Below are 27,045 nucleotides of genomic sequence, written 5' to 3'. Positions count from 1 at the left end.
CAAAATGCAGAACATTTCACAGACAAGTGGCTTGTTGACAAGTGGCTCCCCTTTTTGGAATACATAGAAGAAAACAATCTGCAGCCTAATTCAAAAATTTTTCAAGTTATAACAAACAATGGTTACCTCTCGTTCTATTAAACTAACAGTATGATTGTGTTATCATGAGGTTATATCAATGTTGTTTTTCATGTATACAGGGCTAAAAATGTACTGTACATTAGATTTTTGACTTGACTTGAAATGATGTTTTTTTTGTTACTTGTAAGTTATGTGTTGCAACAAATGTTCAATAAAAAAATTATTTTTTAAAAAAAGTGGTTTGAGCATTAGGGACCCGCCACACACACACACAGACACACACAGACACACACACACACACATCCCCTTGCCCATGAGCTTAGTACAAGAGGGTGCCTAAAGTTGTTCTTCAGATCCTATAGTATGTGGAGTGGTATTAAGAAGTGACAAATCTTTTTTTTTTTTGTTTTAACTTCCCAGGAGTTGTGTCCTGTTCACCATTGTATTTCCACATACCCCACCCCCCGCCCAAAATCATATGATTAACTTTCAGAGGTGCTGTGACTTCCCTTTTCAGTAAGTGATTGTCTCCAAACTTGGAGCATGTTTAATGTATAAATATGATCTGGAATCCAAGGAGGCACTGAGGTGCTTTCACAAGTTGCTTTTGAATCTCCATAGAATTTTCAAAGCAGTATGTGGCAATCTGATGGATGGAGGTGTAGGCTCGGGCACATTTATTGTCGTGTCTTCTGTGCCAGTCCCACATAGGATCTGCACATGCACAAGCCATCTGTGGACATTCCAAAGCTCCTAGAGGTATGAGACGCTCTCCAAGCCTTTTCGCTCGCTTTCCCCCCAGGTGCAGCTATAAAAGGTGGGGTGAGTGGCTCCGTCCCTCAGTTCTTCTTTTGCCACCACTAAAGGAGGACCGTCTACTTTATTCATGCCTTGGATCCATTGATCTGTATGCAGATCAGAGCCTTAGGTTCCATAATGTTGAAGGCCCTCTTCAAGAAGTGTTCCCGTTGTGGGGCAAAGATGGCCCAATCAGATGGGACCAGTGCCTCTTTTATGTGGGAAAACGCCATGACACCTTGCAGTGTGCAGTCTGCAACCAATTCATGCCCAAAGCACGCCATGAAAGGGTGTTGCAACTTAAAGTGGCTTTTGGGGAGTCAGCCCTGAAGGGCTCCACTGACCCCAGTCACAGTGCTGCAGATGAAGAACTGCAGTGTCCAGGACAGGCCTCCTCAGTTCCACCAGGCTGTTCAGCACCTGGTGTGACTGAGAAAGAACAGTCAGTTCCAGCTGTGTTCATCGTCAGTTCCACTTTGGTGCCAGTTAGGGCCAATTGCTAAAAAGGCTAAGCTCAAGTCGAAGCATATCAATAAATGCTCAACATTGAAGTCACATAAGAGAAAGAAATCCTCTTCTTTGGGTCCAACTACCTCAGTTCCATCAGGTCCATCCAGGATTTTGAGAACTCCCATCACCATCTCCCAGACATCGCTCTGGTTCAGTTCCTTCTCTCTCAGAGGGTGAAATTCCTGAAGTCATTGAACCATCTACAGCTATTTCCCCATTGTCGCCTTCTCTGGTGCAGCTTGCTGAACGGCATAGAGATTCCTTGGTTCTGTCTGATAATAACAATCAACTGGAATTGGCTCATCATCAAAGACACCATCGGTTCCATTACTCAGTGTATGGTTCCTCTGATCATTATTATGCATATGGATATGAAGGTTCATCGGGTATGTACTGGCCTACTCATTACTTTTTCCATGACAAAGACCCTTATGTGCTGATTCACTCGGAACAAAGGTGTAAAGCAGAATCTTCATCGGTTCCTACTATGGTTCCAGAAGACAATACTGCTCCAGAACTGATGTTGAACTCTGCCACACAGTCTGATAATGACTCTGATGTTGGTTCAGATTTTGTATCAGATCCTTACTGAGGACTCTGCTGTTTCTCTGAGTGAGGATCTTTGCTTGTACACTAAACAGTTAGTTTGAATGGCAAGATCTTTGGAAATTGAAGTGAACTGCTCTGCTCCAACCTCTTCAGGTTTGGTCTTTAAGATCCTTCATTCAAAAGCAGATGGGCCTGTCACATTTCCAGTCATGCAAGCGATGCTTGATGTGACCAAAGATGTGTTGTCCAGACCATCTTCAACTCCAGTGACATTTAAAAAGCTGGATAATACGTATAAGGCTGAACAAGAAGGGTCAGGTTTTCTGTTTACTCACCCCTTAGCCAATTCTGTTGTCACTGAGTCCATCCAAGGGAAGGGCCTCCAAGTAAACACAGGCTACTTGGCTCTGATCGATAAAGAAGGCTGGAAACTAGACATACTTGGTAGAAAGGTTTACGCTTCCACAGTTTAGAATTAATAGTTATGAGGCTACCATGGCCCACTACCAGTTTTTCTTATGGGAAAAGATTTGAATCTAATTACTGATGACAAGCAAACGCTTGCTAAGATCTTGCAATGAGAAGCTCTTATGCTCTCCAAACAAATTAACACTGCTAGGCATACTGGGGATTGTTCTTCCAGAGCTTCTGCTATAGTCATTCGTAAACATGCTTGGATTAGAACCACAGCACTAGCCCCTCACTTTAGGATGAGAGTAGAAGACTTCCCTTTGAAGACTCAGACCTATTTTCATCCACTACGGACAAGGCACTGAAAAACATTAAGGATGATAAGGTGACAGCTAGATCTTTGGGTATCACACCTCTCTACCCAAATCAGTTTAGGCAGAGATATCCCCCTTGGCTGTACCCACCGTATAATAGATACAATCGGTTCCATTCTCAGTTGTGATGAACTAGAGGCTCTCAGCAGCTGTCCTCCACCTCCATTCAACCCTGTAGGAGGTACTTCAGAACTAAGTCAAAAGATGGTTCCTGTTCTTTGAAAGATAAATCTGGTCCGAGTAAGCAGAGCCTTTGGTGCCAGACCCTCTCTTACCCCACCAAACAACTCATTGTGTCCTCTGCAAGCCTGTCTGTCACCCAGGATGCTTGGGCGTTGTCCACTGTCAACCAGGGCTATTGTCTTGAGTTCAATTGTGCCATTGGTGTGGACTACAGATGGGATGCAGTTGTTGACAAGGGAGTTCCGAAGAGTATTTTCCAATAACTTCATACCCTCCTCAGGGGTAAGTTAGCTTGATAATCTCCCATGTGGGACTTCACAGAAGACGGGACAATGAAAGCAGGGTTGTACTTACCTGTAACTGTTTTTCATTGAGTGGTCTTCTGTGCAGGCACACATTCCTCCATGCTTTCCTGCTGTGAGTTCTTTGTTCTAACCTTCCTTCTTTACTGGCAGCTTAGAGAACTGAGGAAGAAGCCACTTGCCCTGCCTTTTATAGCTGCGAATTCTACGATTCTACAGTGGAATTCTACGATTCTATGAAAAGTGTGAAAAAGCTAGGTGAGTGTCTTATGCCTCTAGGACATCTGTGACTGGCCTGCACATGTGCAGATCCCATATATGGCTGCACAGAAGACCACTCAATGAACAGCTGTTGCAGGTAAACAGCTGTTGCAGGTAAACAGCTGTTCAACAGCTGTTGAACAGCTGTTGCAGGTTTTTATCCAAATGACACCTGTAGGATGATGGCTGTTAATGTATGAAAGTTCATATGATACTCAGCTGCAACATCAGCAGCAACAAATGAAATTAACATTGTTTTGATTGAAGCTTATCTTCCACGCCTTCTTTAATAAATAGCTACCTAAATCTTGCTGCCATTCCTTCTTAATTACTACGATGCTGAATACAGAATCCACATTAATTTATAGATACATAAATCTTAAGGACTCAGTCTTGTCGTGGGCCTAGTCCACCCATGTTGGAGGATCTTCAGGGCAGAACAATCCTGTTCCTTCTTGTCCAGTGGCACGCAAGCCCTTCAGGCTGTGTATGGTTGCATGAGTCCTGGGCACATCTCCCACCTCTACATCCAGCCCTCCCCAACTCCATTCAGGCAGGAAATACAAACTCTCACAGGAGATATATGCATATCACTGCCATGATGGCCTAATGCAATGTATTTGAAGTGTAGTTGGGGTGGGGAGGGGGAAGAGGAAACTGGGATCTGAATCTTGAGGCCACAAGAAAATTTAAAATGCTTCCTGTTTTGTCTGTCCTCCTTACAACACTCCTACACATACAGAGAGAGGACTGATGTGCCTAAACTTACCTCATGAATTGTGCGGCTTGATGAAGTTTCACCACAGAACACCTAGGTGTGTAATCTTAGCCAGAGTGCTAAACCACACCATCTGCTTCTCCAGGACTGTATTTTCCACACTCAGCAATTTGGAAATGCTCAGTTGCCAGTCAGTTGGTTAGACTAGCAGATAAAATAGCAGTTTCAAAAAATGATCCTCCTCTATTCTGGTTTCATTGCCCCATATGTCTGATGGTAAAAAAAAAGCAAGATATGAATCCTACTAGTAGGGGTGTGCAGCAAAAAAGATTCGGTTTTCCCGCTTCATAATTTACGAAGCAGGAAAAAGAGTAGGAAATAAGCAATTTACAAAGCGGCAAGCCACTTCGGAAATTGCTTCTTGGCTCACTTTGAAATGCTCCGAAAAGATTCAGAGCACATTGAAGCTTCCCTGTACCCATCCCGCAGCTTCTTCTTAACCTGATTGTGGAGGAGGGAGGGAATTCCCTGTCTCCCCTGCATCAGGTCAGTGAGCGGGGTGACTAGTTTAAACTAGCCCCCTGCCGCTGCCTCCTCTTCAACCGATGCCAGGAAGGCGGGCAGTCTCTCTCCATCTCCCTGGCATCCAGTCAATGGCCAGCTCCCCGCAGCCGCCTCCCTGCTTCCCTGCCACTGCCTTCACCCACTGTTGACGGGGCCCGGGAACTCCCCGGCCCCATCAGCACCAGATGAACAAGGTCCCCGGTGGTGAGATGCAGACTAGCACTGGGTGAACAAGGCATGCGGTGGGCAAGGTGTGGGCTGAAGCCCACCTTCCTGCCACCCCCTTTACCCACTGCTGACGAAGCCAGGGAACTCCCTGGCCCCATTAGCAATGGGTGAACAAGGTGCCCAGCAGCAAGGCACAGGCTGAAGCCCACCTCCCGCCATCCCCTTCACCCACTGCTGACAGGCCCAGGGAACTCTCTGGCCCCAACAGCACCAGGTGAACGAAGCGCCAGACGCCGCCCTCACCCATTGCTGACGGGGCAACAACTCCCTGGCCCCGACAGCACCAGGTGAACGAGGTGCCCAACAGCAAGGTGCGAGCTGAAGTGTGCCTCCCCGCCACCCCCTTCACCCACTGCTGACGGGGCCAGGGAACTCCCTGGCACCGACAGCACCGGATGAATGAGGTGCCCAGCGGTGAGGTGTGGGCTGAAGGGCAAACAAGGGGTACAAAGACCCCAACGACTCCCTGGCCCCATCAGCAGTGGGTGAACAAGGCTCCCGGCGCTGAGAAGCAGGCTGAAGCCCACCTCCCTGCCGCCCCTTCACCTGCTGGCCCCATCAGCACTGGGTGAACACGGTGCCTGGAGGCAAGGCGCAGGCTGAAGCCCGCCTCCCCTCCACCCCCTTCACCCACTGCTGACGGGGCCAGGGAACTCCCTGGCACTGACAGCACCGGATGAATGAGGTGCCCAGCGGCGAGGTGTGGGCTGAAGGGCAAACAAGGGGTACAAAGACCCCAACGACTCTACAAGGAGCAAGCAAAGAACTGAGGAAGAATCTCTTTCTCAGGAGTTGAAAAAACAGAGGACCACCTTGAACACAATGAAGCACCTAGAATCTCTATTGCAGCAACATGATGCCTACAGAGCCAAAGGTGGTCCTCTGTTTTTTCGAGAGTCGTTGTAGAGTTGTTGGGGTCTTTGTACCCCTTGTTTGCTCGTGGACATCTGTAGAGAAAACACACAAGTCAACCAACATTAAGAATTCAAGGCTTTGTCTTCAAACAAGATGTTTTAAAATCCTTACTGCACTTACTTTGCACCTTACTATGCTGCTGTGTTGCATTGACTATTGCTGCCTGTGTCTCCCTTATATGGGGGCTTACTTTCATGTCTGGTTCAGTTCTTGGACTTTAATTCATTATTGTTACATTAAATTTTGTTTTACTGGTTGTTATATTGGTTGCCCTTGTATTATATTGTTAGGTTCAGTTACTGAACATTAACTGACACAGCCAAAGTGAAAAGGAATATTACAGGAGTGCGTAACAATCTAATCTTCTAAACAAAATACTAATGGTGTAATTGAGGGATCTTATATATTTATATATATAAGATACTTGGACTAATAATATTAATAAACTAAGATTGATTTCTATTAATTTGTTTTATTACCCCCTTTTCTCTTTCTCTTCTCTATATTTAGCATTTCTATTCTGTTTCTATCATGTTGCTTTAATGTCTTATTATTTTTACGCCATATTGATATCTTTCCTGCTCATTTTTAATTAACTTCTTTCTCTTGCTTTGCTATTTTTGTTAAAGCCTTGAAGATTAATCTTGATAAGTACACAACTTGTATGTCAAAGTTCCTCTAGGAGATATATGAGAAATCTGTATGAAATTTTTTAGAGAGGAGATCAAAGAGTTTGCAAAAAATGACCACCAGAAGAAAGGAGAAGAAAAAGAATGATAGTGAGGATGAATCAGATTCTCAAGATTGTATCGATAGAATTCAACAGAATCTAAAGATACACTCTCTAACTATCACATCTCAAATAGAGGATCTGCTTAAAAAGTCAGAGGAACGTACTCAACAAAATATTAAATCAGATGATCAGAATGCATACGAGAAGATAAAGAAAGACATCTCAGCTTTGAAACAAGAATTTGCAGTGGGACTGGGAGAAGTTAAAAAAACTGTACAGAAGAATACACAGGATTTTGAGGTACTTAAATGTCAATATAAAACTCTCAAACTGAAGCAAGAGGTTCTAACCCAAAGATAGAAACTCTTGAAGTACAAAGCAGAATTTTAAATGTACGGTTTTGTTTTGTGCCTGAGGATTTTATAAAAAAAGATTTGGAGGAAGAATTCAGAGGGTTATTGCAAGATCACTTCAAGATCAAGGAAGATTGCTTAGAGAATTATCAAATATACAGGATTTAGAATCAGAATCATAGAGTTGGAAGGGGCCATACAGACCATCTAGTCCAACCCCCTGCCCAGTGCAGGATCAGCCTAAAGCATCTCTGAAAAGTATTCATCCAGCCTCTTCTTGAAAACTGCCAGTGAAGGGGAGCTCACCACCTCCCTAGGCAGCTGATTCCGCTTTTGAACTACTCTGACCGTGAAAAAGTTTTTCCTAATATCCAGCCGGTACCTTTGTGCATGTAGTTTTAGCCCATTGCTTCGCGTCTTACCCTCTGCTGCCAACTGGAACAGCTCCTTGCCCTCCTCCAAATGACAGCCTTTCAAATATTTAAAGAGAGCAATCATGTCCCCCCTCAACCTCCTCTTCTCCAAACTAAACATTCCCAAGGCCCTCAGCCTTTCCTCGTAGGGCTCAGTTTCCAGACCCCTGATCATTCTTGTCGCTCTCCTCTGCACCCTCTCGATTTTGTCCACATCCTTTTTGAAGTGAGGCCTCCAGAACTGCACACAATACTCCAGGTGTGGCCTGACCAAGGCAGTATAGAGAGGGGCTATGACCTCCTGCAATTTTGATGCTATGGCCCCTTTGATACGACCCAGGATTGAATTAGCCTTTTTTGCCACCGCATCACATTGACTGCTCATATTCAGTTTACAGTCCACTCTTACCCCAAGATCCCTTTTGCATATACTACTGCCCAGAAGTGTATCCCCCATCCAGTATTTGTGCTTCTCATTTTTGTGGCCCAGATGTAATACTGTGCACCTGTCTTTGTTGAATTGCATCCTATTCACAGCTGCCCACTTCTCCAGAGTATTCAGGTCTTGTTGAATTTTAATTCTATCTTTTTGGGTGTTTGCTACCCCTCCCAATTTGGTATCATCAGCAAATTTAATGAGCAGCCCTTCCACTCCTTCATCCAGATCATTGATAAAAATATTGAAAAGTACCGGGCCCAAAACTGAGCCCTGCGGCACCCCACTGGACACCTCCCTCCAATCTGATGAAACGCCGTTGACCACCACTCTTTGAGTGCAGTCCTCCAACCAGTTCCGTATCCACCAAACTGTCCTATAGTCTACTCCACAGTCTTCCAGTTTGCCCATCAGAATGTCATGGGGAACCCTATCAAAAGCTTTACTGAAATCCAGATAAATCACGTCAACAGAGTTCCCCCGATCCAATAAGCTGATTTACTCAAGATTTGGGGCAAGACTCAAAAGATCACGAGATATATTGGTAAAATTTACACATAGGAAAACAAGAGACTTGATCCTGAAGAAACAAAGAGAAAATCCACTTAAAGTTTTGGGGACAGAAATACAAATTTACCAAGATCTTCCACAAAGCCTGTTGAAAAATAGAAAAGATTTTAATTCTCTGAGGCAACTGTTACGAAGGAAAGAGATATTACTGGAAAATTTCATTTGCTCTTGAAGTTTTGTTACTGAAGGTGAGGAGACTGATACTGAACAAGCTAAACAACTGAACAAGCTAAACAACTGCTTGAAGAATTGGCAGCTGAAAATACTCTGGATGATCAGCAGGCGCAAAGAGACAAAACATCAGAGGGTGAAGAGGGGAAACTGGATCAAGTGGCAACATACTAACAATATGGGAAACTTTAGTATTTTTTCAGTAAATATTAATGGCTTAAACTCCCCATCAAAACAATTTAAAATATCTAATCTATTAAGGAAGCAGAAAGTGGATATAATATGTCTTCAAGAAACCCATATTAAGAAAAAGCATGAACATTTTAGAGAACAAAAAATTAGGTAAGGCCTATTTATCATCGGCGGAAGAGAAGAAGAGAGGAGTGGCGGTCTATGTTAGAAACCAACAAATTAATATAATGGAGGAAATGAAAGATTTAGATGGAAGATATATATTATTGAAAATTAAACACCCAAATGGAAGAATTAGTACCTTAGCTGTAATTTACGCACCAAACACTGCCAAAGAAAAATTTTATGAAAGTTTTTTTGATTAATTGCTGGATTTTCAAGGAGAAATTATTTTGGGGGATATGAATGGAGTGCTGGATACAAAGATGGATCGATCGAAAAGAACAAGAGGAGGGAAACTGCCCCAAAATGTCATGCAGCATATGAAAGTGCTTCACTTGATAGACGCTTGGAGAACTCTGAATCCTAAAGTAAAGGATTATACTTTTTTTTCTGATAGACATCAGACATACTCAAGGATAGATATGTGCTGGATATCTAAAACTGCATTAATGAATTTAAAGAAAGTAGAGATACAACCGAAAATTTATGCTGATCATAATCCCTTACTGGTAGAGTGGCAAGAAGAAAGCAGGACAAGAAGATGGAGGCTAATGACAATATACTATTACAGGATGATATTTTAAAGAAATGTAAGAAAGAATTAGAAGAATTTTTCAAATTGAATTGTACCATTGATGTTTATATTACCACAGTCTGGAAAGCAAGTAAAGCTTTCATGAGAGGGAATCTGATAGCCTTGATAGCAAAAAGAAGGAAGGAGAAAGCAAAAAATATGAATGAAATTATAGCCAAAATTCAATGTTTGGAAGAACAACATATGAAATCATTTAAGAAAATAATATTGATTGAGATTAAGCAATTAAGAAGTCAATTGGACTTACTGCGATTTGAAGAAATGCAGAAGAAATTAAGCTCTATCAAGCAGAAACACTTTGAGCATGCAAACAAACCAGGCCATTTCCTAACTTATCATCTAAGAAATGAAACTGAGAGAAGAAAGATCACAGCAGTCAAAAAACATGATGGAATTACATATATAAAAAAAGAAATACATCAACAATTTAAAGCCTTTTTTTCTAAATTATACGAGAAAAATTTCCACAGAACAAGGAATGGAAGATTACATCAAAGATACATTAATCCCAAAGTTTAAATCAGAAGATAAAGAGATGTTGAATCATAATATTACAGTGCAAGAATTCACACAAGCTATAGAAAAAATGAAAAAAGGTAAAGCACCAGGCCCAGATGGATTAACAGCCATGTATTACAAATGCTTGGAAGAACTGATGCTGCCGCTCCAGAAAGTAATGAATAAAATAAGTGAAGATAAGATTTTACCTGAAACGTGGCAGGAGGCACATATATCGCTGATTCATAAAGAGGGAAATGATCCAACGTTACCTCAGTTGTATAGACCTGTTTCGTTGCTGAATGTGGATTATAAATTATTCACCTTCATCTTGGCAGAAAGACTTAAAAGATGCATAGCAAATATAATACATGCTGATCAGACCAGCTTTGTCCCAAGGAAATATATGAAAGAGAACGTTCGATTTGTGATCGACGCAGTGGAGCTGGTGGGGAAAAAAGGACATAAGTCGGCATTTGTCTTTTTAGATGCTGAAAAAGCATTTGATAATCTTTCTTGGATTTTTCTATATAAAGTAATACAAAATTTAAACTCTGGCCTAAAGTTTGAAAATTGGATAAAAGGAATTTATGCAAAGCAAAAGGCAAAGCTTTTAATTAATGGAGTATTAACAGAAAAGGGCACTAGACAAGGATGCCCACTATCACCACAACTATTCATTTTAGCAATGGAGATTTTTGCCTCAAAGTTAAGACAAGACTCCAAAATAAAAGGTTTGGAAGTAGATGAGGAATTTAAATTGAAATGCTATGCAGACGATATGCTTATGACAATTTTGAACCCACAGAAGACAATACAAGATGTTATGGATCAGCTCATGAATTTTGGAAAATAGGGTTTAAAATCAATAGGAAAAAAAATAATTACCAAGTTTTTAACAAGGCAAGAAGAAGAAAGAATTCAGGAAGCATCAGAATGTGAGATAGCAATAAGTGCAATGAAATATTTGGGCATAAATATAACAGGACAAAAGGAAACACTGTTTACAGATAACTATGAGGCATTGTGGAGGAGAATCCAAAAAGATTTAGAAAAATGGTCCAAGTTAAAGCTGTTCTGGATAGGAAGGATATCTGCAATTAAAATGAATATTTTACCAAAAATTAATTTTTTGTTTCAAATGTTCCCTATCAGCATAAAAGATAAGACATTGAAAGACTGGCAGAGACAAATAAATCAATTTGTTTGGAATGGCAAAAAACCAAGAGTAAGATTCAAGATACTACAAAATGAAAGATGTAGAGGAGGGCTGACGGTTCCAAATATCAAGTTATATTATCAAGCAGCAGGCTTGATTTGGATTATTGATTGGACACGAAGCCCTAAAGACAGATTAATAAAATTAGAGACAGTGGATTTAGCAGATTAGCTGCATAATTACCTTTGGGTAACAAAAATAACAAGGAGACAACAAAAGAATCATGTTATAAGGGACAGCCTGATACAAATTTGGGAATCAGTTAGAAAGAGAATGAGTCCATTGATATCACCAATTGAAGCTTTTTGTGATAAAAACCAGAGAAAAGACAATGACCTAATAACATATAGAGATATGATAAACTCTCAAGGGAAGATAAAATCATGGCAAGAAATCCAAGATGAAGGAATAAAAATACAATGGCTGATATACTTTCAGGCTGTCTCCAGATTCAAAGAAGCTCTTAAAGTTTATAGAGGACAATTAAGAGACCTTACAGAATTTGAGAAAATAATTACACAAAAGAAGGACATTCTGGGTCACATTTATAAACTTTTACTTCAATATGATACAGAAACAGAGCAAGTTGAAATCTGCATGGTAAAATGGATGCAAAATTTTGGAGAAGAGATAACATTTCAACAGTGGGAGAATCTTTGGACAAAGGGTATAAAGTTCACGGCAAGTCAAATACTAAGGGAGAACTGGTATAAGATGGTATATCACGCCAAAAGATATTGAAAAAATGGTATATCTTTCAGATGGTCGGGGACAGAGGTTGGCACGTGGAGAGAAATTGTCAACCCTCCACCCTTTGGTGTGCAGGGTCCTGCAGGGAGCAATACTCTCCCCTTTATTGTTTAACATCTATATGCGCCCCCTTGCCCAGTTGGTGCAGTTTCGGACTTGGGTGTCATCAATATGCAGATGACACCCAGTTGTATCTGATGATGGCTCAGCCCCAGATGTCCTGGAACATGCTTTTGCAGCCGTGACTGGTTGGTTGAAGCAGAGTCGGCTGAAACTGAACCCGACGAAGACGGAGGTCCTGTACTTGAGCCACGGGGGATTAGGTTCGGGACTCCGGCTCCCGGCCCTCGATGGGGCACCATTAGTGCCAGTTCCAAGAGTTAAGAGCCTAGGGGTGATCTTGGATGCCTCCCTGAAAATGGAGGCACAGGTCACAGCAGTTGTCAGGTCCTCATTTTTCCATGTGCGGCAGACCAGGCAACTTGTCCCTTACCTGTCAACCCATGACTTAACTACAGTGATCCAAGTAACGGTCATCTGTAGGCTAGATTACTGTAACTCGCTTTACGCGGGGCTGCCTTTGAGCCTGACCCGGAGATTACAGCTGGTACAAAATGCAGCGGTGCGTGTTATTACGAGAGTGCCAAATAAGGCGCATATAACACCATTCTTATGCGAGCTGCATTGGTTGCCAGTGGAGTGCCGGATCAGATTCAAGGTTCTGGTATTGACCTATAAGGCCCTGTGCGGACTGGGACGAGCGTATCTACGGGACCCTCTCTCCCCATATATTCCCCAGAGGACACTCCAATCAGGGGACAAACAGCTGTTGGTGGTCCCTGGCCCCAAGGAGGCCCGCCTAGCCTCGACTAGAGCCAGAGCCTTTTTGGTCCTGGCTCCCACCTGGTGGAACGCTCTGTCTGCTGAAATCAGGGTCCAGCAGGACTTACTATCTTTTCGCCAGGCCTGCAAGACAGAGTTGTTCCGCCAGGCATATGGCTGAGGCTGGGCCTCCGCCGGCCGGGGGGGGGGGATGTGGATGTATAAAACCCTCCCTGTGAAGGCTGTCCACCATCTTGTTTTAAATATGTTTTTTTAATGAATATGATTTTTTAATTGTATTTTAATTGTATTTTTAATATGTTGGTACCCGCCCTGATCCCGCTTGCGGGGAGGGTGGAATACAAATTTTAAATAAATAAATAAATAAATAAAATGGTATATCACGTCAAAAGATATTGAAAAAATAGACAAGAAATATATAGGGTCATGTTGGAAATGTAAAGAAGTGGATGACTCTTTATCATATGTGGTGGACATGCAAAAAAAGCAAAAAATTTTGGAAAGACATTCATGCTGAGATGCAAAAAATTTTAAACTAGATTTTGCCTTAAAACCCCAGACTATGTTGCTGGGAATAATACCAGAAAATATTGATAAAACATTACATGAATTATTCAGATATTTGTTGACGGCAGCAAGAGTGACATTTGCGAGTAAATGGAAAGAAGATGAATGTCCAACAAAGGAAATCTGGAAAGACAAGATGGCAGAGTATGCAGTGATGGCAAAACTGACAAGTTATATAAATAGAAGACCAATAAGTGAATCTGAAGAGAAATGAGGGAATTATTTTGCTTATAAAGAATAGAATAAATAAGATGTTGCAGTTTTATAAAGAGGAATAAGATCACATACTGGCTTATTGTATATAGCTTATAAGAGGTTACAGTCTGACAAATGGGGAAATATATGAATATATAATTAAATATATAATTGCTAGAACAGTTTGTAGATATAGAAACATGGATAAAACTAGGGATAAGTAGACAGGATTGCTATATTAATCAGTTACATAAAAAGATAAGATGAAATAGTGTAGTAATAATGGAATGAGGAGTTTTTACTTTTTGATTATTAATTTTTTATTACTAAGTATGGGGAAGGAGGTGGGAGGCACTAAGTATGCGTAGTATATAGTAATGGGACTTAATAGTTGCAATTTCTATTGCTATGTGGATAAATATTGAAAAAGATTAGGTTTTTGTGCACTTGGTATTCTAAGAACAGTAGCGAAACTCTGATTAAGATATGTTTTGTGTACTCTGTGTTTTAATAACTCTTGTAGTGCAAAATCTTACTGTTCCCTTGACCCTGTTATTCCCCCCCCCCTCTTCTTTCTGTACCCCTCTTTATTCTGGAAAAAAAATAGCTTTGGGAATCTTTGGTTCAGGGTTTCCGAAACAGGCCCGGCATGCTGGGGCCATTTCGGAAATCCCGAATCTTTGCAAATTGGGTCCAATTTGGGTATTTTTCCCGAATCGGATATCCGAATCACATATCCCTACTAGAATCATATGAACCTTCAATGCAGGAGGACTTAACCACATTAGTGTAGCTACATTGTAGGAAAGCTTTAGAATAAAAGAAACGTATGGTTTGAATTTAAAACTACTTGTCTTCTTTCAGGACACCTACTATGGCAGGTGGTCTTTTTTCCATAGACAGGAACTATTTTCAAGAAATTGGAACATATGATGCTGGAATGGATATATGGGGAGGAGAAAATCTAGAGATTTCATTTCGGGTAAGCATATAACTTTTGATTCTATGTATTTTTGATTATTTTATAATAGCTGCCAGAGTGATTCCTACAGTGCAGGCATATGTGTTAACTAGCAACCAAGCCCGTTTAAAAAAAAAAAACAGCTCTAGAAAATGGAGCACCCTCTGGAGGGATGGGCCACCTCACCTTGGCTTCCTGCCATGGCAGCACCCTTTGGAGGCGCACCAATACAGCTTGCCTTTTATATAATAGGATATTGCCAGAGGCAGATTCAAACACATGAACAGTGAATGATATACTTCAGCAAATTCACTGCCTTTTTTGTAAAGGCTTCAGTCTCATAGCACTTTCTGATGGCCATGCAAAATATGTGTTGTACACCTCTTAAAGGAAAAAACTATAGGTCACATAAGGTCACTTCCCAGCCTCAGTGTGTACAGTGGATTGAGCAGTGTTTGAAATCAGGGAGCTCATCGTAATGCCTCATTAGGAGTCATTTATGCTGTAGTGGTGATGGACTGCATGCTTATGATAATGTTTTTGAATTGCAAATAGAACTTCTTTATTAAATAATACTCAAGCCACCTTGAGTATTTATAATGAATACATGGCATATAAATTTATTGAAAACTCCAATTCAGTTACTACTGGTAACTGCATAATCTCTTCACTTGCTTATATATGCTTGCATTTAAGAAATGTTCTCTCCTCCTCTCTAGAGTCTTGCTCAAGGCAGCTTACAAGTAAAAACATCATAAAATCACAAGTTAGTATAAAAATAAGCCGTTAAAAACAGCTTAAAGGGATCCATAGTGTCTCTTGCTGTTCTACCAAGATGTATATACCGCACAAAGATATCACTCCTTTACCAAACAAGGAGTTTAATTGGGAAATTCAGCACCACTGAATGTAGCAGAGGCCTTGATCTTAGATGGCTTGAAAAAGGGATTTGTGGAGACAAATTCATGGATGATACATCAGTGGCTGCCAGCCATTGAGAGGAAGCAGAACTACCATGTTCAGAGGCAGCACACCTCTCTGCCCTGTTTGTTGGCCGTCCAGGACTGGTTGCCACTGTGTAAAAGAGGATGCTAGACTACATAGGCTACTGGTCTGATCTAGCAGGTCTCTTCTTATGTTCATGTTTTCTTAAGGTGTACTGTCAGGGGAGGGGGCAATAGCCAATTGCAGTATGTTCTTAGGTATGCTGAGGAGGCAGTATTCACAAGTCATATGTGTGATGTACATTTAATTTTTATAAATTAAATTATTTTAATTTTTGTACCTTTTGGCTTGCCCACTCTTCTGGAAAAACTTTTAGAGCAAATCCTGTTTAAGTAAATGATAACCTTTGTTCTGACACTTTTAGATTTGGCAGTGTGGGGGAACTCTGGAAATTGTGACATGTTCACACGTTGGTCATGTTTTTCGAAAAGCCACTCCTTATACTTTCCCAGGAGGCACAGGTCAGATCATCAATAAAAATAATAGGCGGCTTGCAGAGGTTTGGATGGATGAGTTCAAGAACTTCTTCTATATTATTTCCCCAGGTGAGCAACATGAAAGTCAACATAAAAGTAGCACATGGGGTCAGACCCAGTGTCTACCCAGTGATGGTGGTGCTCCAAAGGCTTGTACTGAGGGTTTTCCCTGCTACCTGAGATCTTTTTAACGGGAGCAGTCAGCAAGTAATCTGGGGTCCTTCTCCACATGAAACACTGAACATTGCCCTCCCCCCAACCATACATTTGTTTATGTGGCCAGGGTGTGTGGTGGGAGGAAGGTTGCTGTCTACTGGAAGGACAAAATTTGAATGTGTGACTTATGAATTAGGTGTATTTTTCTTACATATTCTTGCAGTTCTCCTTCCATTTGGAACAGTTGAAAAGACAGCCAGCAACCAAAAAATTGGCCATGTAGTGTTGTAATGACATGGAGTAATGTTTTGTCTTCAGAAGTTTGGCTGCTTGGTGCTTGTTTTGAGCTCTAAACACACTTGGGATCTCATTGCTAGCACTTTCTCAAGTGAGTCTGACCAAATCTTTTGAATGCATAGTTGCTGGGGATTACCTTTAGGGCATACTACACATACCTAGGCATAATTTACTAATGGAGAGTTACTTGGACTCCATCACCTCCAATAGTTTTTCTTTCAGGTTGTGTGTCAAATGGATCTCATTTCAATTGAACATTGGAAAGTCATTAAATTTTCCCTGATTTGAATTTCATAACTAGCTATGAAGGACCAGAACGTGTTCACTTAAGGGGAAACTGAGAAGGCTAACCCCTCAGTTCCTCCAGCATCCTCCATTTCTGTGAGGTGAGCTTGAGGACTGGAAAACTCATGTCCCCCAAGTCCACTGCAAAGGACACCTTATACTGCTGGGTCTCAACAGCAGGCCCCTGCCCAGTGCCAGTTTCTGCCTCAGGCACCTCTGGGGGTTGTGCTCCTGCAGCTGCTTCAGCATAGAGAACCTTGAGAGCCCTCTTGCCGTCACCTGCCAAGCCAGAGGTTGGGCTGGTGGGCAGTGGCTGTTCCAGGGCAGGCTTCCTCTGCACAGGTCAAGGGGGAGCCACAGATCCCTTTCCTTCTACCCCTCTGGTTTTTGCCCAGAGCCCCACTGTACTCCTCTCACTCATTCTGTCCTCTTAGTACTGTTTAACCTAACCATACTGCACTACACTCACTTGCTAGCACAACACACTTAACCCACAAAAATTTACCAAGCCTCCAAAATGCCTAGCCCAAACTAGTATTTTTTTAAAAGCTACTCTCTGACTAGTACCTACTTTAAAGGCTGGCTGATTGTTTTGGCTCTAACTTGTCTTGGAGATGAAAAATTCTCCCTTTTAAATGCCTTATTTAGGTAGGTGCTATTAACTAACTACTCTAGCAAGAAGTTTAATTCCTCTTCAGGAATCAAGCAACTCAAGCATCCATATAGAAGCTGGCATAGCAGTAATGGCAAGCAGCAGATCCAGTGGTAGTGGCTAATCCAAAGACAAAGAGAGCAGGCCACAAGCATCAGCAGCACAGTCTCTCTCTTCTGTCTCCAGAAGACCAGACTGCACAAAATGGAGGCTGCTTTGAGCCAAGCCTGCTTTTTTTACTCCTTGCAGGCAGTTTGAAAAAGGCTCTCTCCTCATCCATGAATCCCATTGGAGAGTTCCTGCCCTATTGGCCACTCACTGCCCGCCCCCATGGCTGCTTCCCCCTTCCTCCTCCCCTCTTGTTTTGGAAAAAAAACCACACACACAAGAAGCCCAGGAAGCAGCCAGCCCCCAGGCTGAAGCTTCATCTGCTGAATTAACCCAAATTATTTCGGTCCTTAAGATCTGGCCTCGTAGATCAGATCCAGGATTCTCTCATCTGAAATGACAAAACTGAATTTAGTCAAATTGGCATAAATCCGGTTATAAAAGCTAGGTCAGAAAGCCAGATCACACACTCCTAACTGACTAGTAAAGGAAGCAGTGGGTGCCAAGATTTGTTCCCTTTTCCCTGAGTGAAAATGGCAGTTGCTTCTGGGTGGATCAAACAGAGTTCATCTTTCTTTGCTAGTAAAGATCTCTTGTAAAGATTGTTTTTAAACGTCCAGGATAACTTGACATTCAGGGCAGTGAGAATTCTCAACACCTGTTTGTGGGTCAGAGTATCTGTGCCATTATCGCAGCCCTAGTATCATATGAGGACTCACCAGATTTTAAATAAATGTACTAAATCTCTGACTTTTGTGGTCAATTTTGAGCTGGCTCTGTTTCAACCTAGTTTCTGTAGCTTCTAACTGCTGTTACTTAATCTTACTTGTAAACCATGAAAACAGTTTTAATGGAAACTGTTACGTAAATAAGAAATTGTACTGTCTGTACTAGTATTACAGATATCATCACTGCTTTTTTTTAAAGGTATGGGACTTTCCATGGTTGTAAAAAATCTCCAGTGTAAGTGTGCATCTTTTTACTTCAGAGCTCATCCTCAGAGTTACGCATATTGGCCCCTTTCAAGCAGAGTAATTTATGTGCATTAATATGTTAAATTACGTTTGCGCTCCATTACAGTTTGTAGCTAACAGTGTATATAACATTCTTTACAGGAGTTACAAAAGTAGATTATGGAGACATATCATCGCGAGCTGGATTAAGACAGAAACTACAATGCAAGCCCTTTTCTTGGTACCTAGAGAATGTTTATCCTGATTCCCAAATACCACGCCACTATTTCTCTTTGGGAGAGGTAAAAACTGAGTATAGAAGTTTTTATAAATTATCCTGAAGATTCTTCAATATTTGTCCAGCACTGAAATAAAAACTTCAAAACGTGCCTAATTTTTTTACTTTTTCATGTGCAAACCTTTGAAATCTGGCAAAAGTGGATTGAAGCAGATTTATTTTCCTGATATATAAGTTGACCAGTGATACTGTAATGTAAGATTTTTGTATACTTTTGCTAGAAAGCAAAAACCATATAGTTTATATGATGTCAGTAATGTGCAGGGTGGTGGTTGATTTTATTTTATTTTAAGGAGATATATCCTTTTATAAAGTTAAAAAATAATATATTGTTTGCAGCATCAAAAATTTTAAAATAATTATTATAAAACAGTAAAAACAATAAAAATCAGAAAAATTACATCCCAGCAGCCAAATAGAATTAGTCTGAGAAGGAAATAAGGTTTTACAAGCTTTCCAGAAAACATCAGGCAGGGAATCATCCCATTCCTGCTCTGGAGGCAGTCCAGGGGTTTTTCCCCTTCTTGATTTGGCCATTATGCAGATGGGGCAGGAGGATACATATTGAGAGACGTCCCATCTCATGTTTGGCCACCAGAATTGACGTTGGACTAAATGGAGGGTTTTAAGGTAGCCAAAGTGTCCAGCTAATTTGGAATCATGGCAGTGCTGGAGAATTTCTTTTCTTAAGCTAACTGGTATGTAGAGTTTGGAGCCCCTGCACCACTCTCCCGCTTCTGTTTGCGTGAGCTCGGCTTTGGGCGCTTCCTCCCCCTCCTTTTCCACTTCGCTTTTCACTCTCCCTTTCCACTCTGTCAGCTCAGGTTTCAAGTTGTTTTGCATTTTTGCTGCTTTACTGCGTGTTGTCACCGCTCCTCCCAATTGGGAGGGCGAAAACACTGTGTCAATGACTTCTTCTTTTTGACTGTCATGCTGGGGCATGTGCGAAAGGGCGTCCGCCAGGAAGTTAGCCCTCCCCGGGAGATAATTCAGAGTGAAGTCAAATTTAGAGAAGAACTCTGCCCATCGGAGTTGCTTGGCATTAAGTCTCCGGGGGGTCGTAGGGCTTCTAAGTTTTTATGATCTGTCCAGACCTCGAATGGATGATAGGCTCCCTCCAGCCACTGCCTCCAGGTAGTGAGAGCAAGTTTAACGGCAAAGGCTTCTTTCTCCCACACACTCCAATTTCTCTGTGTCTGAAAATTTTTTTGATAGATAGACACATGGGTAGAGTTTTCCCTCCTCCCCCTACTGTAGTAACACCCCTCCTATTGCTGTGTCGCTCGCATCAACCTGCACAACAAATTTACGATTTTCACCAGGGTGCCATAACACCGGCTCTGACGTAAATTTACCTTTCAGTTGCTCAAACGCTCGCTGACAGTCCAAAGACCAGTTTAACTTGGAGTGTGGTTGATTAGCGTTTAAGCCTTTGCCCTTGGTTTTCAATAGGTCCGTTAGGGGCAAAGCAATTTGTGCAAAGTTTTCTATGAATGGCCTGTCGAAATTAGCAAACCCTAGGAACAATTGTAACTGCTTCCTGGTTTTGGGGGCCATCCACCCTTCTATGGCTTGGATCTTAGCTGGATCCATTTTCAGGCCTTGGCTGGAAATACGATAGCCTAAGTAATCCAGTTCCTCCTTGTGGAACTCACACTTAGATAACTTTACAGGCAATTTGTTTTTGATTAGAGCCTTCAGCACTTTGCGTACTAATTCCACGTGTGATTTTTTATCCTGCGTATAAATTAAAACATCTAGGTAAACCGCCACCCCTTTGTACAGGTATTCATGTAACACTTCATTGATGAGGGTCATGTATACACTCGGAGCCCCTTTGAGACCAAAAGGAAATATTCGTATTGTCCTAATGGCGTGTTGAACGCGGTTTTCCCTTCGTCCCCGTCCCGTATCCTCACATGAAAGTAGGCATCTTTTAAGTCCAATTTTGAAAACACTGCCTTGCGCGACTACACCAAGCAAATCTCGAATCAGTGGGATCGGGTAGGCTTTGGACATGGACACTGCATTAATGCCTCTGAAGTCTCAGACCTCCGTCTTTTTTCTTTACAAATAGCACAGGGGCTGCGTGCGGTGAACTAGCCAGTCGAATGAAGCCTCTCTCCAAATTTTTATCAATGAACTTCCTCAATCTTGGCGTTCCTCCAGGCTCATCGAATATAATTTGCCTTTGGGCAGTTTTTCTCTTGGCACAAGCTCAATGGCACAGTCTGTATTGCGGTAGGGGGGGAGTTCATCCGCCTCCCTTTCACTAAACGCTTGTGCCAGATCTCTATACTCTCTGGGAATGCCCACCAACTCCTCTTCCATCAGTAGGACAACCTCGAGGGGAGATGGTGCCGTCCCTCCTCACTCTTTGGCCTGCGCATGCTCGTTGCACTGGTCCCCGCTGAAGATTATCATCCCTTCCGACCATTTGATGTAAGGGTTGTGGTTCCAGAGCCAACGACTGCCCAGAATTAATGGATATTTGGCTACATGGCTGACAATGTATGGTCGAGCTTCCCGATGATCCCCCATTCCTGTCGGCATGGGTTCCGTTTCATAGGGGGCAGGGCTCATGCTGGACCCATCCATTTGCTCAAAAACCATCGGGTCCTCCAGTTCATGAGTTTCTATCCCAAGCCCATGGACTAATGCAGGAGATATAATGTCACAGGAGCACTCTGAATCAATTAGTGCTTGAACTCTTAAGTGAGTTCCTTTCTTGGGATTAACCAAGGTAACTGGCATAAATAGTATGGCCCCCTTTTCCCTCCCATGCGAGGGGGGGTTTGTGACCTGCCGGTGGGGCCTTTTTACAGCAGATCCTCCTCGTTTCCCGACTGCACGGACATCTCACCTTCTTGAGGTTGAAGAGCACTCTCGCCTGGTAGTTCCTCGGCTTCCAACCCAGTGTCTTGTCTTCCCCATTGTGGAAGGGGCTTACGCTCAGTCTTGGTGGTTCGAGGGGCAGGCGTTGGTTGCGGAGCCGCTTGTTCCAAAGGGGCTCTAAGAGGACATTGGCCCTTGCCGCCAGCGGGTGTCTCTTATTCCTCGGCCTATCCCCATTCCCTCAGGGATTCCTCTGCCTCTTCTCGGGGCACTCGGCACTCTCCTCGCGCCGGCGAGTTGGTGTTGTTTTACTAGGCGGACTACTTGGGTGCGATTTTCCACCTCACATGCTAGTTGGATCCATCCTAAGAGCATGGCTGGGTCATCTTGCATCAAGGCTCTATCCAGGAGCTCCAGATTTAATCCATTTCAGAATAGTTCAATTTTAACTTCCTCATGATAGGTTGGGCACTTGGTTGCCAACTGGAGGAATTTAGCCGCATATTCCCTTATGGGTTTTGAGCCTTGCCTAATGGCTCGTAGTTCAGTGCGAGCCCTCTCGCTTTCTATTGGGTCCTCATATTGAGCTCTCAATGCCGATATGAAGGCTTGTAAATCCAAAAGTTCAGGTGCCCCTGTGTCATGGAGGGTTACATACCATTCTGCTGCTACTCCTTCCAGTCGGGATCCCAAATGGATGACGCGGCTTTGCTCCGAGGGGAAAAGATGCCCCCACTCATTAAAAAATTGCAGGGCTTGCACAATGAAAAACCCCAGCTTTTGTGGCTAACCATCGAACGTAGCTTCCAACTTGATTCATCCCATGGGCAATCCCACCCCCCTGGCTCTTACATCTGGGTGCGTTCCAACTGGAGCAGGGGGCAGCATTGGTTGAGGGGGAGGTATGGGGTCCACGCGATCTCGCAGTGCCTGTCCTGGAGATGCACAATAAGGTGCAGTCTGGATTCACAGTGCAGGTGGGGAGCCGGGCAGACGGGTGGTGGCACAGGAGGCATGGCCGCTCCATCTCGCTGATCCCTTGGCAGGCCAGCATAAGGCACTGACGGCGCTGCCGGTAGTCTCTGTCTGGACCCTTCCACTCTCCTCCTGGACTGTGCTGGTGCAATCAGGGCCTGCGGGCCGGCCACCACTGTTTGGGTGCCCACTGGCACAAGCGGCGGCGGTGGCGGTAAGACTGCTGGTGGTTCCGGCTGACGAGGTCCCGCAGGTTGGGCTAGCATGATCTCCATCAGCTGGGCTGCTTGAGCTAACTCTCCTCTCATGGCCTCCACTTGGGCTTCCAGAGCGGCATAGTAGCCACCTCATCAGGAGCGCCCACCTGCCTTCCATCGCTTGGTTTCTCAGGTGCTGCTATAGCAGCCCGGCGGAGTCCCTCCTCCCAAGCTTGTTGCATAATCCACGCGCAATTCCAGTCCTCTGTTGAGAAATCAGGCTCCATCCCTGCCCCCGAATCTTGTGTAGTTCCCACAGGGTCGGTTGGGACCCCAGAATCCTGGGGGGTGCCTGCTCCTACAAGAGTTCCGGAAGCATCTTGATAGTCACTGGAGCTCGATGATGTAGACTCAAGGGAGCTCTCTATGAGACCCCCTCCAATTTGTACATCCCAGGGCACTGACTGCACTGCTTCTCCCGCAATTAAAGGGCCTGCTTGGATGTCTTGGCGGGCTCCTCCAGCCTCCAGGGGTATTAAGGGGTGCTGTATTCCAGAAACACTGTCCGTCCAACCCTTAGTGAGGCCCGACACTGCTAACAGATCGTAGCGCATAACTTGGACTTGTTCCATGAGGATATCCAAACGGTCTTCTGACGGGTGTTGACCCGCTTCCAGAGCAGTGGTGTCTGTAAGTCCTGTCTCCACATGTTCCCAACGTTGGAGTTCTTGCGGTGAGACCCACTGTACATCGTAAGAAGGGGGCTCCCTCCCCCTCTCACTTTCGAGCAGTCCCTGCTCCTCCACATAGCATCCGGACGAATCGTCCCAGCGGTAATCCAGAGCCACGCTGAGCATTGCCGGGGGAATTGCCGCCGTGGAACTTTGCAGCGTCTCCCAAGCATAACCTCCTCCAGTACTCCTTCCCTGTCTCTAGTATAGGAGAGAGGTGAGGGTCGATGCTGCTGCTGAGTCCCAACCCAGCCGAGTAGCACGTAAACAGAGTCCCTCTGCACCGCTCTTTCTCCTCTCTTGGTCGGGGGGCCCACTGTCTTGGTGTAGGTATGGAAGTCCACGTCAGATGGGAAGCTCCACTTCGGGGAATTGCTCCCAGATCGGCCCACGACCTGTCTCCAGGTGGTGCCGGGTGGTAGGTCCCAGGTGGTTGGTTAGAAGATCCCTCCACCACCTCTCCCAGTCCAGACGGTTCCAACGGAGTATATCCGGTAGCCATCTCTCCAGGGTGTGGGGTTATGAGGGAAAAGGATTCTCAACAATATGTCAGTCTGTGGAAAGCAGGATACTGTGATTTCGTCTCCCACCCCTTGCAGCAAGAAATCCAAGATCTCTTGAGTCAAAGGTTCTTTATTGAGAGATTATATATTCAGAAAGTACAAGTGTCCATAGGCTATCCAAAGGCTAAAGCAAGCTTCTGGCTGTACATAGATCTCTTGTTGAGAATGACGTAGTAAGGGTTTGCTACAGTATATCAAACCCTCTAAACCATCCCCTACCCTCGGTGTCTACCCAGCTTGCTCCAGAAGGTGGGAAAGTGAAAGGAGCTGTCCCAAGGCCGCTGTGGTGAGCCATCTCAGATAAGGTTGTCTCAGGAACCAAGCTGCTCCTGCTAACACACACACAGAAAATATTACTGGAAAAGTACAGCAAGCAAGCAATATGGAAGGACTGGGCAGCAGACCTGACACCCGGCGAAAAGATAGTAGGTTCTGCCGGGCCCTAATTTCAGCAGACAGAGCGTTCCACCAGGTGGGAGCCAGGACCAAAAAGGCTCTGGCTCTAGTCGAGGCTAGGCAGGCCTCCTTGGGGCCAGGGACAACCAACAGCTGTTTGTCCCCTGTTTGGAGTGTCCTCCAGGGAATATATGAGGAGAGAGGGTCCCGTAGATACGCTGGTCCCAGTCCGCACAGGGCCTTATAGGTCAATACCAGACTTCACAGGGCCTTATAAGTCAATACCAGAACCTTGAATCTGATCCGGTACTCCACTGGCAACCAGTGCAACTCACGTAAGAACAGTGTTATATGCACCTTATTTGGCACTCTTGTAATAACACGCACCGCTGCATTTTGTACCAGCTGTAATCTCCGGGTCAGGCTCAAGGGCAGCCCCATGTAGAGCGAGTTACAGTAATCTAGCCTAGAGATGACCGTTGCTTGGATCACTGTAGTTAAGTCACGGGTTGACAGATAGGGACAAGTTGCCTAGTCTGCCGCAAATGGAAAAACGAGGACTTGACAACTGCTGTAACCTGTGCCTCCATTTTCAGGGAGGCATCCAAGATCACCCCCAGGCTCTTAACCACTGGAACTGTCACTAACGGTGCCCCATCGAGGGCCAGGAGCCGGAGTCCTGAACCTAATCCCCCGTGGCTCAAATACAGGACCTCCGTCTTCATCGGGTTCAATTTCAACCGACTGCTTCAACCAACCAGTCACAGCTGCAAAAGCATGTTCCAGGACATCTGGGGCTGAGTTGGGCCAGCTGTCTATCATTAGATACAACTGCAGGCACCTTTGGAATTCTGACACAGAAACTTCAAAGGAAAACTACAACACGAGATTGCTGAAACTGATTTTATTTGCAAATTTGGAACAATAGATCCCCCAAGGTTGAACCGGGACATAGGATTTTTCTTGCATTACAGATGCTAATTCTCTGCACTTCATACCCAGGCTCTATCAAGCTAATTACAACATGTATTGTAACTAGCTTCCTGACACGTCAATTTACAATACCCCTCCCACCTTCTGCCTGGATTATAAGGACCCCTTTTTCCACTCCTTGTATCTGACAAAAGGAGCTTTGACTCTCGAAAGCTCATACCTTGGAAATCTAGTTGGTCTTTAAGGTGCTACTGGACCCCAATCTTGCTTTTCTACTACAGACCAACACAGCTACCCACCTGAAACTGACACGGGGTGGTGGGCACACCCACAAAATGGATGCCACTGGAAGCAGTGCCAGTGTCAAAATAGCCACCACAAGAGGCAGAGCCAGCCGCAAAATGTCAGGGACTGAGGTGACACATAACTGAACACATTTTTTTTTTACACACACAGCTTCACTGCATGATTGGAGATAAGATCCTTGTGGTGTGGTGGCAGCTGCTGTCAAAGCAATTTTTTAAAACTTTGCACAGCCGATCAGAAGTCCTCTTGGGCAAAATCTTTGCCCAATCCCACCCCCTTTCTAAAAACACTTGGCAAGGTGCTAGGAAATGTTGGAGGTCCTTGGTCTAAAATAATACCTGTAATGACTTCTTCACTTCTTACCTCTTCCTTTGTCTCTGCTTGCTCATGCCTCTTTCCTCCCTCCACTGTGACACTGCTTCCTTCCCAGCCCCCACTCACATCATTCTGTCCACCCTCCTAGTCTTTTTTACTGTCTTTCTTATCCCCTCTTTCAACCATCCATTTAGTCTTCCATTTGATTCTTGTTCCTTCCTTCCATCTCCCCTCCTCCCACCTGTTATCCTTTTCCCTCTGGCCATTTGTTCCAGTCGCTCAGTCCCATTCCATGCAGTGCCTCCTGTTGTCCCTGTCTCCACTGGCCTCTACCTTCCCAGTCTTTTTTTTCTCCCCATCCTCTAGCCCAACTGCCTGTCCTTTCCTTCTGCCTATTCTGTCCTATTCCTTGTTGCCCTCCTCCAGCCTCTATGTTGTCTCCTCCCCATCTTCCTGTCCCTCCACTGGTCTCCTTTAGTTGTCAGGTGCAGGAGCCACCTAAAATGCCTACTGAAGATGTTTTTTGTGACATCTGCAAATGTGTAGCTGCTACTGTTGTTTGGGAGGGGACAGTCCCCAACTTTTTTTTTTTACTTTTAGTATTTTTTCACAAACCTGATATTCTTGCCATTTTGCACTTGCTGAGCAGATAACTGCATTCTCTTCCAGTGGAAATTTCCAAGTTGTTTTCAAAGGCAGCTCTGCATTTAAACCAGACATTGCACTTACTAGTTGGGCCACTGTTACCATCAATTCTGTCTTGTCAGAATTGCATTTATTTAAGCTCATTCAGACACTCATGCAGAGGAATTGACTTCCACTCTGTTGCCTTTTCACCCCACTTTCCATGTCGAAACCCTAAAACGGGATAACGATGCATGTGCTTCCCTCATCTAGGGGACAAAGATGCAGGGAAACTTGTGCAGCAGTGTTCTTTGCTTGCTGTTAACTCATAAGGGGAAAGGTAGCATTTAATATGTTTGCAAACCAGCCACCACCCCACACCCACAGT

At 43.9% G+C, this 27,045-nt stretch overlaps 1 protein-coding gene across 4 annotated transcripts in view; it reads left to right on the top strand.

The window, feature by feature from the left end:
- GALNT1 (polypeptide N-acetylgalactosaminyltransferase 1) overlaps positions 1 to 27,045 on the top strand; it is a 176,224-nt gene that overhangs the window by 137,658 nt on the left and 11,521 nt on the right. For all 4 annotated transcript variants that reach the window (XM_054990995.1, XM_054990994.1, XM_054990993.1 and 1 more), the window contains 3 exons: positions 14,456 to 14,573; positions 15,922 to 16,102; positions 18,647 to 18,786. In XM_054990995.1, the coding sequence (XP_054846970.1) occupies positions 14,456 to 14,573; positions 15,922 to 16,102; positions 18,647 to 18,786 (439 nt within the window). The remainder of the gene's footprint in view (positions 1 to 14,455; positions 14,574 to 15,921; positions 16,103 to 18,646; positions 18,787 to 27,045) is intronic.

Source organism: Eublepharis macularius, chromosome 11 (assembly GCF_028583425.1).
Source record: "Eublepharis macularius isolate TG4126 chromosome 11, MPM_Emac_v1.0, whole genome shotgun sequence".
In the NCBI taxonomy this organism is placed as follows: Eukaryota; Metazoa; Chordata; class Lepidosauria; order Squamata; family Eublepharidae; genus Eublepharis; species Eublepharis macularius.
The sequence above is the reverse complement of the archived record's forward strand: the minus strand, read 5'-3'. Positions and strand labels throughout refer to the sequence as shown.